Source organism: Nerophis lumbriciformis, linkage group LG35, assembly GCF_033978685.3.
Source record: "Nerophis lumbriciformis linkage group LG35, RoL_Nlum_v2.1, whole genome shotgun sequence".
Taxonomy (NCBI): domain Eukaryota; kingdom Metazoa; phylum Chordata; class Actinopteri; order Syngnathiformes; family Syngnathidae; genus Nerophis; species Nerophis lumbriciformis.
Window position 1 is genome coordinate 17112501 of NC_084582.2, and position 19989 is coordinate 17132489.

Genomic DNA, 19989 nt, shown 5'->3' on the forward strand with positions numbered 1-19989 from the left:
CACCTGTGGTCAAGGGAGGCATGATGGAAAATTGAAAAATAAAATATGTGAATAATAACATAAAATAATTCTTAAAGGAAAACTGAATTTTTGGGGGAATTTATTTATTTATTATGAAAGACATGACAACCATTGTTTTTTCTTGTTTTAATGCATTCTAACTATTAAATAAATACGATCAGAAGTCTGCTTACAATGGACCCAATGGGAGTGACTCTATTATGCCAATAAAAGCCCTTGAAAAACATCCAAACACCTCCATTAGGTTGTATATACATGATGTAAGTATATATGTAATGTAATAACAGGCACATTCATAATAGCATTTATTATTTAAATAGTTTGCTTATTTTAAGCATACGCGGGGCATTAGTTTAAAACGCATCACATTTGCTTTTTTTCCTACTTCATCACTTATTTCTGCTCACTGCAGACTTCATGAGAGCCAACAAACATAATACAATGTCACTTACTGCACAATGTCTGCTATCCTAAGAATGCCGACCGCTAGGATGTTCATATATTCCCATTTAGATGAAGAATGACTCATAATCCTCACAAAGAACAGTTGGGTGTAACCAAGCGTCTTTTCTTGTCCCTCTCGCCATTACCGGGTCTAAATTGGCTGCCAAAGTGTACCAACTTGTCGGAATACGTCTTCATTCTTCTACTTTCCAGGTGAGAGGTATGATTTATGATCTTGAATAAACTTTCACGAACAAAGGAAACAAGGAAGCACCTTACTACTCGATGATGAAAACATTAGCACTGCGATCACGGCGCCACTATGATTAGTTTGTCTTTGTTAGAGCTTATTATAACATAATTACTATTACTATTATTATTATTTTTGGATGTTTTTATTGGGTTTCATGGACAGAATAAAGGACCTCCAATTGGTTCTGCTGTAAGCGGACCTTTATTTTTTACGAGTTACAATGCATGAAACAAATTTAAAAAATGCATCCGTCGTCATGTCTTTCATAATGATTGTGAACGATAGGCAAAATTCGAAAAAAAAAAATTCCAGTTCCCCTTTAATATTTGTCCAGTGAACTGTTACATGTATACATGTATTTTCTCTATGATTACACAGCTGCTTTTTTGAGAACTGAGTGCAGAGGACATGTGACCGTTTTTGTCAGAATGGCACCAATATGACGTTAGTTTGCAAAGCAATAGTAGATAGGAACCTAGTACAAAAAGAAGACATCACAAAGTGGCTTGAGAGACTTTTAAAACTAAAAGAAAATAAGGAAGACTTTTACAAACAACGAAACAGTTTCTTCGTTAAGGACATGCAAGGACTTGTACAAATAAACATAGGGCGAAAAATGGTTTTCAGCAGAGTTGTTTGTCTAAATCGGCCGATAAAAATGAGAAATAAGAACATATCGGTATCATGTTTTTCTTCGATGATCTTAGTGTGTGAACGTCGGTCTCCTCAATGACGACCTCATCAAACAAAAGTATACGTACGAATTGAGCTGAGAAGGGACACACTCTGTACTGTTATCACCGTGAGAATTACAAAAAAAATGCTTGTAAAATGTCAGCAGCTTCGCAACACCTTGCCATTGGCTAAAACAATCGGTGTCAATATGTCTGATCACTCACCATCAGACTCATTACAGTTCAACTTATTTGCCATCTAATGTATTCTCTTTGCCTTAACTTGTCAATCTACGTCAATTCAGGGGCAGCAATTTAGTTACCTCCCTAGTTGGATTATCCATATAGCTTTAGGCCTTCCAAATCTTAGTGTGACTTTTTACCGCAGTGACAGTGAAACATGTTTTTTTTAAAAAGAGCAATGGGTTTGTTTCGGATCTCTGTTTGTCCGACAGAGCAGTTACAAGTGGCTAGCGTCCACAGGGTACGTGGTAACTTAGCAGCTCACGTTTTTAAATGTTTAATTTAACAACTCTGCTTTCTTGTTGTCATGGTAATAATTATGTATTGTCCTCATAACACTAGTTGTTTGATTAACATAAACTAAAGAGTCTTTACCAGTGTTTCTTAACCACTGGGTTGTATTGATAATATGAATACCGTTTTAAATATCGGTTTCTCAGTTGTCATACACATTTCCACCACTTGTGGCAGTAATGACTATATCAAACAAACAGAAGCAGTCTAGCCCTAAAGTCAAAGAGAAGTATTTTAAGCACAAAAAATTAAGACTAAAGTGTAAATTTACTTTTCAGCAGTTTTTAGTAGCCCCTTATTTTGCTCAAGTCAACCTTTACAGATAGCATAAAACGTGTTTTACGCGGATAAAAAAGGCAAAAAAAGAAAATTGAGGAGACGAGCACTTCCAAAAAGATTTTTTTTTTTTTCCAGAAGATTAAAGACCCAATTTTTTACTCTGTTTTTAAATTCTTATTTGTGAATTTCTTCAAAAGGCTAACCTGTCTTACTTGTTGATAGGAGGAGAACATGGTATTTTAGGTGAGTAATGGGCATTTCTTTTCAATGACAATTTTGCTGAGGCATTTTTCTCAAACTTAAATTGCATTATTTTTCTTATTTTTTAAAGTGTTAATTTCACAATTGCATCATGTGGCATCACAGTAAAAAAAAAAGCATAATGTGTATTAATAACACCACATGTCATCTGACGTTACTCTGGGGAAAGAAACGCTGGACAGTATAAGGCATATCGGATATGCGTAAGTAAGCCGATATAAAGCAGCATTAGTATTTTAGATTTACTTAAAAAAACAAATACATACATAGGAAGTGATGGCAAACAAAACTTTTATCTGGGTGAATTATTCTTCTAATTTTCTTGTTAGCCTCGTAATGAGCAACATGTATTAACATCATTTTACCCTTGCTATTTACTAAGTTATAGTGTTATTGTGGCAAATGTATCTTTACTGCATTATTAGTTATATCAGGCACAGTGATGCTAATGAGTTGAGTAATATTTTAAATAAAATAAAGTGCTTGACTTTTTGCCTCTTATTTCCATAAAAGCTTTTTTGAAACATTGACTTACCCTGAAAGATAATAGCATTGTGCTGTTTTCATGTTGTTGTTTTTTACACAGACAAGAGATGATGCTTATTCATGGGGCGTCTGTCCGCCTATCTATTTATTCCATCTAAGATAACCGGCCGTCAAGGCATGTGGTGTCACTCTCCACATGACCATTATGCTGCATTAGCCAGATGATTGGGTGTGTAATGGTTAAAAATATTCATACATTTGCTTAACTTGGAATTAAATCAACTGCAACAAATTATCTTGTAGATTTGAATACTGGATACAAAATATCTGTGCTCCTATTATTTTTTCCAACAAACTTTTTTCCATCACAAACAGCAAGACATCACAACTTAGTCACAGTGTTGTTTGATGTTGGGGTGGTTGAAAACAACTGCCTGCTATGGCAGGAAATTGGGTTGATGAAAACACAGTTTGCAGAAGACCATGAACAAACATAACATATCCCCCCACATGTTGCGAGGACAATTATCACCATATGAAATGTTCAAATTTTTATTTTATAAGAAAGTGACAAAATTGACCTGTTACAACACATACCACAAGATCAAATCAACACTTTTTTCTTAACATACAATCTAACTCAAGGATCTTGCATAGTCCGGCCATAAAATACATCTTTGTTTACTATACTTACCCACAACAGTAATACTGTAATTAGTGTTTTTTACGAGAAGCAAAGTGAGTCTTTTTTTTTTTTAATATATATATTAATTCCCTTTAGCCATTTAATTTGGTGTAATTCTAAATTTTATTGACAAACTAAATTACTTATACTGGTACCAGTCTGAAAGTTTACACATGAATAGTGTAAGCTATCAGCCAAAGGGTGACAAGCTCTTATTTTGTCTATAAAATAAATACATTTAATTTGTTTTGTCTTTACGACATTTTACACGCAGTAGTGTTTTGTCAATATAGACCGGCACAAAATTGCAGTAGCCGCTAAATTCCGACGGAAAAAGATGGCAACTTTTCAACTTGGTTTGAGGGAAACGCAAGAAAAAGGATCCGATTTGGGAAGATGAAACATTTGTACACTGAGACAAGGTCAGTACACCAAAGCAATTGTTTATCCAGTCTGTGGTTATTAATTCAAGAACCACTCTACTCAATTCTTTCTCTGGCCTGCCATTTTTGAGCAGACCCTTGGAGTAGTATAGGTTCAGCTTTTAGTCTTTGTTGGGGAACCACAGACTAAACCTGCTCTCGAGCCGGATGCGGCTCTTTAGCGCCGCCCTAGTGGCTCCCTGGAGCATTTTTTAAAAAGCATTGAAAATGGAAAAAAAATGGGGTGAAAATATATTTTTTGTTTTGGTATGTTTTTTGTTTGAGGAAACACACATGACACAAACCTTCCCAATTGTTAGAAAGCCCACTGTTTAATATGTTTGTGTGTATGCTTCACTGATGAGAGTATTTGGTGAAAATCGTTTTATCCTATTATTTTTGGCGGTTCTTGAACTCACCATAGTGTGGATTATGACACAACAGTTTGTTTACATGTAAAATCTTGGAGGTGCTGATTCTCATCCCAGTCGCTTCACACTCGGCTGCGAACCGATCCAGTGAGAGCTGAAGATCCTGGCCAGTTGAAGCCATCAGGACCACATCATCTGCAAAAAGCAGGGACCTAATCCTGCAGCCACCAAACCGGATCCCCTTGACGCCCTGACTGCGCCTAGAAATTCTGTCCATAAAAGTTATGAACAGAATCGGTGACAAAGGGCAGCCTTGGCGGAGTCCAACCCTCACTGGAAACGGGTCCGACTTACTGCCGGCAATGCGGACCAAGCTCTGACACTGATCATACAGGGAGCGGACCGCCACAATCAGACAGTCCGATACCCCATACTCTCTGAGCACTCCTCACAGGACTTCTCAGGGGATACGGTCAAATGCCTTTTCCAAGTCCACAAAGCACATGTAGACTGGTTGGGCAAACTCCCATGCACCCTCAAGGACCCTGCCGAGAGTATAGAGCTGGTCTACTGTTCCACAACCAGGACAAAAACCACACTGATCCTCCTGGATCCGAGGTTCGACTATCCGGTGTAGCCTCCTTTCCAGTACACCTGAATAGACTTTACCGGGAGGGCTGAGGAGTGTGATCCCATGATAGTTGGAACACACCCTCCGGTTCCCCTTCTTAAAGAGAGGAACCACCACCTCGGTCTGCCAATCCAGAGGTACCGCCCCCAATGTCCACGCGATGTTGCAGAGTCTTGTCAACTAAGACAGCCCCACAGCATCCAGAGCCTTAAGGAACTCCGGGCGGATCTCATCCACCCCCGGGGCCTTGCCACCGAGGAGCGTTTTAACTACCTCAGCAACCTCATCCCCAGAAATAGGAGAGCCCACCACAGATTCCCCAGGCACTGCTTCCTTATAGGAAGATGTGTTGGTGGGATTGAGGAGGTCTTCGAAGTATTCCCTCCACCGATCTAGAACAGCTCACCATCCTCATTATACACAGTGTTGACAGTGCACTGCTTCCCACCCCCTGAGGCGGCGGATGGTGGACCAGAATCAAAACAATCAAACCCCTTGAATGTATTTTTCTTGGTTGCAAACACAAACATTGCAAAATATAAAACCATGAAGTTCATGAGGTTCAAAAATACTTGTTTGGCTTACACGTTTATTTGAGAGTGTTACTGTCCTACCTTGTTCACAGTTCACCCCCTTGTAGGCTGGACTGCATATGCAGATGCCCTGGATGCAGGAGCCATGGTTGGAGCAGGTGGGGTCAATACACTGGCCTTCCTCCACGTTACACTCTGCTCCCTTCCACCCAGCCAAGCACACGCACCTTCCCTTCTCATAGACGCCGTTACCGCTGCACAACACAGGGCACGAATCTGTAACGGGACAAACACAGATTAAAGCCACGTAAACACACACACACACACAGTCCTGCAGTATATTAGCAGGGAGACCGCAGTAACCCAGTGTGAGAGGGCCGACGCGCTCTTATCGGCCGCTGCAAGGATTCAGCAAATCTTCAGACAGCCTTCCTCTCTTCCTTGCGCGGACACACACACGCACACACACACACACGTACACTCACACACAAAGCCCAGCTTATCACTCACGCTGTTTCAATTTACTCAAGCACCACCTGAGTCCGGCTACCACGGCAACCCAAGAATTGGAAAAAATCCCCCCACCCAGCGTCACCTCACTCGCTCTGAACAGGCCGTGAAAACAATCGTGAAAACGAAAGATTAGGTACGAGAGCATTAGGGGTTTAAAAAAAAAAGAGGAGTGCACTTCATGCGGAGATGGAGAGCAGTGTGGCAGCGAGCCACATGGGCAATGACAGTTATCTCCTAACCTCGATACGCATGCACACACCCTCAGCTCAATGCTTCAAATGGATTAAAATGAAGATCTCGAAACTAATGCCTTTTTTTTCCTCAGCTAATTTGAAATGAAAGCTCCCCGCGTTTTTATATGTGCGGGCATGTGTTGTCTTGTTTGATTCTTGTAATTCTAACCCTCTGCGCACTCGGCTGTAATAAATTCACACTTCACTTTTTTACAACTCGAGCTGTAACTTTTTCAAACAGCGAATATCACAATGCAAGCAAATGAGCAAAGATGAGAGGAACATATGAATAAATGATGAGTGTAAATAAATCATAAGATATGATATCATAGTACCTGCTTCAACACAATAAGGCAGATATACAAGTTTAACAATTTTGAAAAAACAAAAGAGCAAAAAAGAAGCCAAGGAAATTGAATGCGGGAGGCAAAAAAAAGAAAAAAGAAGCCAGACTTGAAGATTACATTTCACAAGAGGGAATGATAAAAAGATATACAGACACCTGAGTACAGGAAGCAGTTAAGATTGTTGAATAAAAATGATTATGAGGATGGTATACTTATTTAATACAGTTACAAGATCCGTCTGTTGAGTATTTATCATGGGGTGGTTTGCTTTTAGGTTATTGGGGGTATTTTTTACTTGACATTGTAGGACACAACGACAACAACACCTGCGACTCCCAGCTGTGAATGCTCATTAATCAGGCCCTCTAGGATTTTGCGATGTCGCGATCACTCCAATTAACGCAAATTCTACCGATCCTTCAAATTATGCGCGACCTCGCAACTTTGTCCAATGCCGCAATTCCCCCGTACATTTTGACCAATCAAGTTTGTCTCTCAGCAGTGCTAAAATATGCACATCAACTGTCTAATAAATTTTTGTTGTGTTGGTGAAACAGAAACAGCAATGTGTAACAATGTATCAACTCATTACTGCTCCTTCCGCATAGCCCAGACAGACTGCATGTTCCTATCTATAGCGCTAAGCCTTCTGGGTAACTTTTACAACTGTGCCATCAGCAGTGTCCTCACTTACGGATTTTTAGTGTGGTTTGCTAACTGCACTAAAGCGAACCAACAGGCCCTCCAGCGAGTGGTTAAAGCGGCGGGGAAAATTACAAGGACAATACTCCCAGAGATGAGTGCCATGTACACAACTCGCTGCCTAAAGCGAGTACACAACATCCTGAAGGACAGATACAAACCCAGCACATGGCCTCTTCAACCTGCTACCCTCTGGAAGGAGGTATAGATCGATTTGCACCAGGACCCCCAGAATGTCTCAGTCTGTATCCCCAGGCTGTGAGACTGCTAAATGAACAGCCTGCCCCTTTGCTGCCCCGGACCATCTTATTACCTCACTCTTCACCACCTCAATAATTGTGCTCTGGACATTGCATTGCTGCAACATCAACGTAAAACCCATCAGACATCCGACTGTTCCCACCCCCACGTCCCTCTGTTCGCCATCTTCCTAACAATGCTAAACTGTAAACTATGGTCAACCTGCACTTCAATGCAGTTTCTATGCCGCTGGACAAAGCTCAAACAAAATCTCGTTGACATGTATGACTTAAGTGTTATTATGACAATGACAATACAATAAATTGATTGATTGATTGATTGATTGATTGATTGATTGATTGATTGATAATGTAGTATATAAAACATTTAGCAACACATCAGCGTCCTGACTTACTAGTTTACATGTATTTATATATATATATTTATTTAACCTTCATTTAACCTGGTTAAGGCAATTAAGAACACATTTTAATTTGCAATATTGACCTAGCAAAGAGACAACATTTACATGACTGTTGACATGTGATAACAAGCTCTCATTGTTTTTCAGTTACAACAATTATCACTATAGATTACTCTTTACATGCGGGGATAAATGTGTTGGAACATAGACAATTGTTAAAAATAAACAAACACTTTTCAAGCATAACACATGCACGTAGAATGCCTGCAACTGTGGACAGAGCACAAAGTGGAAAATTAAACCTTTGGTGGTGTTTCAATGTATAGTTATAATTAATTATTACTATTTTTAGTTTTGATGTATTACAACTGTACAACAATTGGACATGTTATTTTATGGCCATCTAGTGCTTACTTTTAAGTCTCTGTATAAAACATCAGTGGTGTTGTTTTTTAAAATTTTGGTTTCAAGCCTGTTCTTTTTGAGGTTACAATTACAAGGAACACTTAAAATATTATAACAATTTCATAAAATCACATGTTGATTCAATATTATTGAAATAAAATAAGCCTCAGAAGATCAACTCAGGCATTTCAATTTACAATTAACAAAAAAAAGTCTGCAAAATCCTGGAAGGACCGATTAAGCAAGATGCAGACGTTATATAATGACAACATAATTATAATAATCCTGATTTGGGGGAACACTAGATGTAGAGGTGGTGCATGGGTAGAGTTATAGCCCTTCGTGCAGTTATAATGCCATGCGCTCATTTAAAAAAATATTGTTGATCGTTTTTTTTCTTCACTTTGCAAATTTCCTGAAGACCTTTAAAAGCTATGTGACTCAGAGGTGGCAAGCATTTCAGTCACCACAAACCTTCGAATGGAATACATGTGGTGTAGATTTCTCAAAGAACTGCGGGCAAGAGAGGAAAATGATTGACTGTGTAAAATGCCTGTCAGAGTCTCTTGCGCAGTTGTTCCTTGGATTACAGTCCATGCACTAAATTGGCTTGATTTTCAAATAGTTTGGTTTCAAATAAGCCTCCTAGAACCCATGGAAACACCTTTTCCAATCGTGTCAGTTTTTTGTAAAGTCGGACAACCACACCTGGATTATGCGATTAAAAACCAGATCTCGAGACCGCCTTAGGGGACCCTTCGTATCGCGCATGTGCCAGTCTCAACGTGCGGGATACAACCCAAAAACAGATACTATTCAATAAAAACATAGGCAACAATTGTAATGGAGAGGAGACTGCTTATTTGCTTCAGAAAGTCAAAGAACATAACACTTTAAAGTGCATCGATTGCAGAAAAAATAAATGTTTATTTAAGAAGGTGGCAAAGGAAAATGAGAATGTCGGCTTAATTTGGACTCCGGAACGAAATACGAATGAGGTGGAAAATAATGAAGCAGGTACAGTATATTAAAGGTGAATAACAATGCGCACTCTAACCTCTTCACGCAGCATGTGTGCGCTCCCAACTGATTAGCAATAACTTTGTATTCCACACAACTGGCAAGATAGTCCAGAACAATAACAACCCTCATCTGGAACAGTATCGGATTTAGGACTCCTTCCATCAATCCACAGAGCTTTATGAATGAACTCGGAGACATTCGAAAGTTTTGTTTTCATTATTCTCTGTCCAAAAATTCCTTCGAAAAAACTCTTTACCGCTGGTCTTTCTTTGCTTCGGACATGCATCCGCACTGATACATTCTTGGTGGCAGTGACATATTCGTAGCGCTGTCTTGATGCTGTCTGCTATTCAACATCAGCTTAGCCATTGGAAACATAGTATTTCTAACCTGTGTCAATATTACAGTGGACATCACCACAGAGCTAGGCTGATACTTGTTAGGAGCCACAGACGCTTAGTGTGACGTCATAGGTCAACCGGAAAATAACTACTTTTATCCACGCTAAAAGAAAATACGCACCTCCGAAGGTACGGGAGGCACACAGCACAAAGGTCGCATTCGAGAGTGTGCATGAACACTGAGATTTCACATGTCGGTGTGAAAATACAGAAAACCGAACTAATTAAGAAATCACACTAATATAGTGCATGGAACGTAGTAACTTATCCTTTCTAAGAAAACAGGGATTTAACTAACTGAGTTTGAAAATGTTTGCATGATTGCAGAGCAAAGAGACTAAATATAGGATTTGAAAGATAACCAAGTGGGTTTTTTTTATTTGCCATGGAGTTTACAATCCAAATAATTCACTGACCATAGCTTATTTTAACTGGGTGGCTGCGGTCAACCTTTGAAATAACAAAATGCTGCAAGCTAAACATATTTAAAGATTTTTGGATTACCTTTGGCACAGTTAGGACCCATGAATCCAGCATAGCAGTGGCAACGTCCGGCGACACACTCTCCATTTCCATTACAGCCTTTGGAGCAGCCGTCCATTGTGTCTATGCAACAACATACACAGGAAACGTTAAATTATTAAATACATTAAAAGGCAAAAAAAAAAAAAACAGCGCTCCAAACAGAACTCCATCAACTGGCGTAGCTTTCTGTTATTGAATGAGGGATGTGATAAGCAATGCGGATGGCTCCCCAGACACAGGAGCTATATTAGATTAGCCTGATCCAGCTGCTATCACTCTCTGGGGACTGGCCAAGCACTCACTTACTCTGTGTAGCACTAAGCACATTATGCAACATTACAGGTTGGAAACAAGCTGCGAGCACATTTACATACATCAACGCTTCATCAACAAACTGTTTACAAGAACACAATTTGGAAGGAGATTGAGGAACAAAAAATGTGACATTGTGAATGACCCAGTTAGTGGAGAAGGGGTTATAGCAGGTTTGTCCTAACTTTTTCCATTGAAGGCCACATACTGAAAAATCTAAGGATCTGGGGGCCATTTTGATATTCTACTTTAAAAAATACTCAAGAAAATGTGTTAAAATACACAGTTTACACAATGTTTTAGGGGGAAACAGCCTGCATGTAACCTACTTGTTATAGGTAATAGGGATAGGAATTTTGCAACAACTTACGTTACGATTAGATTCCGATTCCTGGAGTGATGATTTGATTCTCGATTCGGATGTCAATTGATTTTTTTTTTTCTACACCTGTGAGGTTCTACAGTTAACTGTGCATGTTACAACATTAACAAAGCATTAGGTCAAATGAATTTTCTGTAGAACAAGTTGGGACAAATTAGGACAACAACAACGCTGTATACAAGAAAGGCATGAGCAGACTCTTTTTCCTGAGGAAGCTTAGGTGCTTTAATGTGTGGAGCAAGCTGTTGGATATCTTTTTTCAGTCTGTTGTGGCCAGTGCCCTTTACTTTGCAGTGGTTTGTTGGGGGAGCAGCACCAGCAAAAGGGACTTAAACCGGATTGACAAACTGATCCGGAAAGCCGGCCAAACTATTGGCAAATACACATTTGTGTTCACCGCTAAATGAAAGATGTTTGGAACGAACAGGGTTCTTTCTAGAGTTGGCCAGTTGTATACACTGAGCAATCGGAGGAGAAGGCACTTTGTCAATGAGGTGACCAAGAATCTGATGGAGAGGAGAACCTTACAGAGTCTAGCATTTGAGACAGAGATTGAACTTTTAGCGACATATTTGGAGGAAACCAAGCACCGCTCATCACCTGGCTGATATAGTGAAGAAACATCATACTGTAGAATATCTTTCAGTATGCGGACATAGGAGACAAGTAACTATAGAGGAAAAGATGAATGCAGCAGTCTACTGCAACGTCCTTGATGAAAACCTGCTCCAGAGCGCCACTTGACCTCAGGCTGAGGCCTGGGTTCATTTTTCAGCAGACATTGATCCGAAGCACAGAACCTGGGCCTTAAAGGAATAACTTCAGGACAACTCTGTAAATGTCCTTGAGTGGCTCTGTCAGAGCCCAGACTTGAATCCGATTATCATTTCTGGAGAGATGTGAAAATGGCTCCGCACCGACACTTCCCATCAAACTTGATGGAGCTTGAGAGGTGCTGCATGGAGGAATGTGTGAAACTGCCCAAATATTGCATGCCTGTGAACATTCTCATCCATCCAGGTGAATGTATTCTCAGGGACTTGAATCGATGGCAACTGGATTTTTCAGGTTGTCTTTGAACAGTGTTTCTCAATTATTTTCTATCATGATGAACCTTGAGGGACAGAAATTTCCGTGCCCCCCCCCCTATTATTTGTCTGTACAATACACTGTACATTCTGTATAGATATAAAAGTTACCAAGTTTTGATAAATTAAATAACATGCATTTAGGTAAAGCATTTTAAAAAAAATGGTTCCTGGGCGACATTCTGACGAAATAATTGTATTTGTGTTCAAATATTGGGGTCTTTTTAAAGTCATTAAAATTATGCAAGGAAGTAATTTACTGTGATTAATCTCGATTCACCAACATGTAAAAGTGTGATTGATTAATCTGATTAAAAAATGTAATTGTTTGACAGCACTAGTTGAAATCAAAAATCTGTTAGTCAAATCAAGCCACACCTAATATTAAAGTACTTTATGACCAATGTTATTTTGTTCATACGCATAGGATGCTGTAAAACACTTTTTTATAGGTGGCCAAACAAATATGGCATCCCACTATTTGTATTAATTTATTTTAGCATTTTTTTTATCCTCGGTATGTTTTTAAAATATGCAATCCATATGTAAATTTGAACTGGGCTTTTATCTGGTTAGGCCTTGTTTTTACATTCTATTTGCACAAGAGGATCACAATCTATACTATTTTGTTTATTTATTTTATTTTGTTTATAATATTGTGGTAGCCATGTGTGTTATTTATATTTATGTAGTCCTGCATATGTTAAGTTAAATTAATATTTGTTTTTTGATGAATACTTGGGCCTACTGCGCTACTGCGCTTTGGTGCTGGTCATTGTGGTGGTGTTTGATGGATACTTGGGCCTACTGCGCTGCTGTACTTTGGTGCTGGTCATTGTGCTGGTGTTTGATGAATACTTGGGCCTACTGCGCTACTGCACTTTGGTGTTGGTCATTATGGTTTTGGTAGCCATTTTTGTGTTATTTTTATTTCTTTGGTACTGGATATTTGAAGTTAAATTATTTAGTTTTTGAATTAGAAAGTAATTTACATTCTGTGTCATTTACAGCAGTGGTCCCCAACCACCGATTGGTACCGGGCCGCACAAGAAATAAAAATAAATAAATAAATAAATAAATAAACATTTAATATTTTTTTTTTTAAATTATTAAATCAACATAAAAAACACAATATATACATTATATATCAATATAGATCAATACAGTCTGCAGGGATACAGTCCGTAAGCACACATGATTGTATTTCTTTATGAAAAAAATAAAATACAATTAAAAAAAATTAAAAAAAACACCCCCCACACACACACACACACACACATTTTCAAGCGTTGACCGGTCCGCAGCTAGAAAACGGTTGGGGACCACTGATTTACAGCACCTGTGATGAAACCATATAGGGGCGCACAGGTGAAACTGATTGGACAAATGTTGGGTTGAGAGACTGGCGGTGAAAACATTTTTTGACCACTGCTTAAACAATACTTGAGCTTAGTTTTGTTTATATTGTTGTAAGTAGTTAAAGTTGTTTTTGTTAACCTTGGAAAGAAAACCTTTTTTTTTTTTTTAAATAAAGATATTTTTGGAAAGTTGTAGTTTGAAGTGCGTATAAAAGTGCACCACCTGTCCTGGCTCAGCCCACAGCCTTTGGTTTAGAACCTGGAAAGCTAGAAGAGGCCGATACAAATATACTAAAGTATTATAATAACTTCTTTATTATCGTGTACATACTATTGTGCCTGTGGTACTTTTTGGGCTAAATCTGCAACCCCGGATATTCCTTTCAATCAATCAATCAATCAATGTTTACATATATAGCCCTAAATCACGAGTGTCTCAAAGGGCTGCACAAGCCACAACAACATCCTCGGCTCAGATCCCACATCAGTACAAGAAAAAACTCAACCCAATGGGATAACAGTGAGAAACCTTTGAGGGGACCGCAGATGCAAGGAGACCGCAGATGCAAGGGGACCGCAGATGCAGGGGGACCGCAGATAGGGGACCCCCCCGGGCGACCGGTGCAATGGAGGTCGAGTGGATCTAGCATAATTTTGTGAGAGTCCAGTCTATAGTGGATCTAACATAATCGTGTCTCATGTGTCTCCTGTGTGACACGTGTGTTTGACAATACAGTTCCTTGAATCTTGATTCTTAAGTCAGCTGGGATAGGCTCCAGTTTATCCATGACTCTGATCAGAGGGGGGAAATAAATGAACAAAGTTTGGCTACACTGAGTGTCATTCAAGGTAATTTAACAGTGGGCCAAGTACAAAGTTGCTGGCAGAGTTGCAAAATGGTGGATATTGTGGCTGACAAGATCTACACTGTAATTAAAATAGGTGTCACGGATGCCGTCCTTCATGTGACCTTCAGCCCCTCTGCACAAGAATCAAACCTCTGCTGAATTCCTCTTTTTTCAAGAGCATAAATGAAAAATCCCTCATTGGCACAGACCGCACACATGCATACACTCACACTTTACAAACACATGTACAAAAATAAATTCTGTAACGTGACTCTTGCCTCGAGGCACGCGTGACAGATGCTAATAACGAGACAGGCAGACTGGCACGGCAGTGTCATCCTCCACTGCAGCGCATCACTATAGAAACCAAAGTCATTTTCACCGCCATCACCTGTCACCCTCACGCTGATGGAAAGGAGTGCCAATCATCTCCCACACAGTCAGGAAAACTCCACATGTGGGTCTTCAAATCCTCTTGGAAGAAGAAAAAAAAATAAACTCACAACCATGAATTGTAATATTGGATGTGGCACCAGACAAATGCAATGACCAAAAGCTCATCTGCAAGGTCACCGAGGAGCTTTTATTTGTGAGAACTTGGATGCTGTGATCTGTGAAGAAGCTCAAGGAGTCGCTGATCAGTGAGGTTGTTATGGTGAAATAAGCTCTGTATCTTTCAGGTCAATATCTCAGCAATAAACGTATCCAAGCAATTAACAGGTAATGCATGAAGAACAGTGTATTTACTTGGCTATATATGACGTGTGAGTGTATGTGTGTATACTTTATTCTTCCCGCTTACTAAACCCGTTTCAGTTAGAAATCATTCATGCCATAAGTTATTGCAGCTAAGTGCGATTATAAAATGGGTACTTCCAGGCGAGTGGTCTGATTGGTCAAATAAGCATTCCAATTGTAGTTTATGAGCCTTTAAAGTTCCAGCCATGCTTTATGATCCTTGGGCTTAATGTGAAATGAATTGACTACTCAGCTTACTAGAAATAGCCACACATTTGCTCACCATCATTTTAATCATCTGTTTCATACAAAAGACGCAGTGTCTGTATCTTTATAAATAAATAAATAAAAGCACGTTTTCCTATAATTTGTTGGTACATTAAAAATGGGAAAATAGCTCAGAGGATGCGTGAGACATTGTGATGCACTGGCATTTGCATTATGCACAATTAGCTCACTGGCTGCGGGTCAATAAAAATAAGTCGAACACATTATCATTTTAAATGGGCATTTTAAATCAGTAAATACACATTTTACTTTGTATGTTTTTAAGATATATAAACATAATACCTTTGATGACAGTAAACATATTAACTCTACCCCCCCCCCCCCCCCCCCCCAAATCCAAGTCAGTTTTAACTATCAGGCCTGTTCCAGTGGTGGTCCATAAATAACCAACATACTGTAATGTGTTTTGACTGATGCAGGGCAAACCAGCCATCAGCTGACCAAACACACACAGCTTTAAATGTGGTTTCAGTGTCACTTTTATTTAGGTTTTCCCCCCCGTCTCAGGAAATTGATGACCATAATGATTGTGCAGCATCGCAGTACATGTAATCACATACCTCATTGCTTTTGCAGGCATGTTTTATGACCAGCCGTGTATTTTTATGACACGCATATCTTAGTAAATCAGCATTCACTTCATGTATTGTTTTCCTATTCATTGTGTTCTCATATTTTCCTCCTGTCATGTTCAGTGCGCTTTATTGATTTAGTTTATTTATTTTATACAACAATCTTATGCTGCTCACTTATTTATTCTCAATATACTCGGCTGGATCCAGTTACTCCTTGCCAGAAAAAAAAAAAGCTAAATTTCCCGACAAAGATCATCTCGTTTCTGCCTCTTCTTCCTTGAAAACTCAATTCGTAGTTAGCAGCAGAATGCAATGTACTATGGCTCAGCGGTTTTGATATAATTAATACAAAACCATTTATGATACATATAGACCATTATTTTATTTGTATTTTTTTAAACCTTGTTCATGGGCAGCTATATGAACTTTTTTCAAACCCTTTCTTGTGTAATCCAAGTCAATTGATAATTACTAGTGTATAAAGGACTGACAGCCGCTCTTCTAAGCCTATCTCTTTCGACTATTATTAGATGAGAGACTGTTTCTAATTCCACTCAGAATATACAAACTAAACACATGTGTTCTTGTTATATTTTAGTCTATGCACAACATAATTCAAACGCTTGACAACTCTGGAATAAAACCCATGTTTATTTGTTCCATGCTGTCATTCTTCACATAAAGAATCTGTCAACGTGACAATAACTGATGACTTCAAAACAATGTTTTGACACTCAGCGTCCACAGTCAGCCTTACCCGCATTTGGTTGGAGGCTGTTTATTTTATTTTCAGTTTTGTTTTTACATCGGAGCAGTGTTAATTTCGTCAACTAATATTTTTTGTCTCAGTTATCGTCAACCACCTTTCTTCCCCTGACAAAAACAAGATGATAACCAATCAAAAAAAAAATGCCTGTTAAATAAGACGATAATACAATTAACTGACATTGTTGTTAACGAATAAAAATGAGCCGAAAATATCGACAGAAACAAAATCCAATCATATTTAATTTTGTTTTATTGATGGGTGGGACAAATTCGGAACATACCAATTACAGCTTTTTAACAACGTACATGTGATAGAGAAGCAGGGAGTTATTTTCAAAGGAAAGCCAATCAGATGCCTAGTACTTAGTATTTAGTAACCGACGTTCATGGTCACCGTTGCTCATTGAGTCGTTAGTTAGCTGTGGTGTTTGATATGGATATTTTCACTAGTATAACCATTGCTAGCGTTGGTTGTAGTTCCTTTTAGACTTTGTTTTCTGATAGTAATGACAATAACCATATGATTGCCATTTGTTGTGATATTGTATGCAAGCATGACATACTTCTTCCTGAAAATAGCCTAATTTCTGTTTAAAATGGATTAACCCAGTCGATCAAGCTGGATTTGATCTGGAGACCTCAGTCAGGGAGAGGGGGAGGGGACTACAGCATTTTGACTGTGATTGCAGTACCATTTTTGGCCACATTTTTTAAATATGGCTCCTTTAACGGGGAACTGCACTTTATTTAGAATTACTTATGAAAGACAAGAAGACAAAAGTTTTTTTTTTGTATTTTTTTTGCTTTCTAACATATACAAATCGGCTCGTTCTAGATGGCTATCAATGCAGCCAATGGGAGCAATCAAATCTACCTCCAAATCACTTTAAAAACGCATTCAAAAAAACGTCACTGATACTTTATTTACGTTCCGTAACCTGTATAAAAACCAAGCTGTAGGCACATTGTTGTTGTAAAAGCGAACACTGAGGAACTCTTTTTCTAGCATAGTAACCTATCGCCATGCTACAGTAAAAGCTGTAAAAACTAGCTATGGCGAGAGATATGCTAGCTTCTACGTCAGCACGAAACACGTTAGAGTTTGTAATACACAACACACTGCGATAGAACAACAATCTGTATTGACTGAAAAACATGAACAATCACATTACAGTATATGTAAAGTATTAGCCCACATTTCATGTTTTGTTTCTACACAGCTAACCAGACAGTGTATGCTGTGTGTACCATGATCAATATAAAGTATGACTCACTCGATGGACAGTTGTCTCTTTGGTCCAGCTGGCCAGGGACATTTGTTCTGGTTTATTTGGGGTAAGCATGCCATTTATGTCGAAATGGCTTGTCTCCAAATTCCACACCTGCAACCTCGAGTCGATTTCACCTCACTCTATGGACTTCCGTCCGCTAGAACGTTTCACCCTCAACTTTGTGCTCGCTTCTAGAAGCAGAAGTTAATCCTTCGCTCATTCAGGTTCAAACAGATAAGGTTGTGAATCCTCATTTGTCCAAAATTAGTCGTTTCTGTTGTCTATTACCAAGTCTGCCACGATTTGAAGCTACATAAGCGTTTTGTATCCAGAAGTATAAACACACTGGAAGTCAGACGTGCGCTGCTATGGAAACATAAATCAGTCCCGGAAATGATTAAAATGATCAAAATACGGTAAATATTGAACATATTACATATAGTTATGAACGTGTCTGGTGCTTCATTATATATATATACTTGCAGTGTGTATACAAAACATTGAAGGAGGGCTTTGAAGACTACAACAGTGACTCTCATTTGCCGCATCTCCCAAGCGTTTTTTATCATCTATCTATTTATCATCCTAATGAATGTTGTCTGTCTATCTGTGTTGGCCCTGCGATGAGGTAGCGACTTGTCCAGGGTGTACCCCGCCTTCCGCCAGAAGCAGCTGAGATAGGCTCCAGCACCCCCGCGACCCCGAACGGGACAAGCGGTAGAAAATGGATGGATGGATTTTTAAAAAAGACGTGTGTTCTTGTCTCTCATAATGATTGTGAACAATAGGCAAACTTCCAAAAAAAACTGCAGTTCCCCTTTTACGTTTTTCTGACAGCACTAATTTAGACACAAATTGCTTCAACATTTCATCTCCAAGTTTACAAACACTCCTCATTGTAAAGACACAACTTGGAACCTAAACATGTTACAAATAACAGTCTGAATTATGCTTTTTTTTTTATTATTGATTTTTCTAAAAATAACACCGTTTTACTGAATGAATGACAGTCCCAGATGCTTGACGAACCATATGTGGGAACTCTCAACACAGTTCCCACATTTAGGGCCTGATCCACTAAGATCAAAATAACATGTGCTAAACAGTGTGTGCAAACTATATAATTGCGAGTACTATTAGTATCATTGTTCGTGGGTGTGTTGCACATGATCTACTAAGACTGTGCTTACAATTGAAAAGTGGTGCAGACCACCCTATTGAAATGAGGTTTTTGCATTTTTGTCCGACATTATGTGCCCTCCACATTCATGTTATTGTGCTCTCCAACCTGCAACAGCATCTATAATCTGTTCCACCTTTTCTACAATATAAAATCACATCTATAGACAACAGAAACATTTTTAGCACACTGGTGCACTGCAAGGAGGCGGTGGATCATCACACCACAATCACAACTGAATGATCCAAATGCAAGGAAATGCTTATTGAGTTAAAGTTAAAGTTAAAGTACCAATGATTGTCACACACACTCTAGGTGTGGTGAAATTTGTCCTCTGCATTTGACCCATCCCCTTGTTCACCTTCTGGGAGGTGAGGGGAGCAGTGGGCAGCAGCGGTGGCCGTGCCCAGGAATAATTTCAATTTCAACCCTTGATTCTGAGTGCCAAGCAGGGAGATAATGGGTCCCAGTTTTATAGTCTTTGGTATGACTTGGCCGGGGTTTGAACTCACAACTAGGGATGTCCGATAATGGCTTTTTGCCGATATCCGATATTCCGATATTGTCCAACTCTTTGATTACCGATACCGATATCAACCGATACCGATATCAACCGATATATACAGTCGTGGAATTAACACATTATTATGCCTAATTTGGACAACCAGGTATGGTGAATATAAGGTACTTTTAAAAAAAAATTATAAAATAAAATACGATAAATAAATTAAAAACATTTTCTTGAATAAAAAAGAAAGTAAGACAATATAA

At 38.9% G+C, this 19989-nt stretch overlaps 1 protein-coding gene across 2 annotated transcripts in view; it reads right to left on the reverse strand.

Annotated features, from left to right (window-relative positions):
* Window positions 1-19989, reverse strand: part of tenm1 (teneurin transmembrane protein 1) — a 503386-nt gene that overhangs the window by 199607 nt on the left and 283790 nt on the right. For both annotated transcript variants that reach the window (XM_061927525.2, XM_061927524.2), the window contains exons 9-10: window positions 10390-10491; window positions 5679-5873 (exon numbers count right to left, since the gene is read on the reverse strand). In XM_061927525.2, coding sequence (XP_061783509.2) covers window positions 5679-5873; window positions 10390-10491 — 297 coding nt within the window. The remainder of the gene's footprint in view (window positions 1-5678; window positions 5874-10389; window positions 10492-19989) is intronic.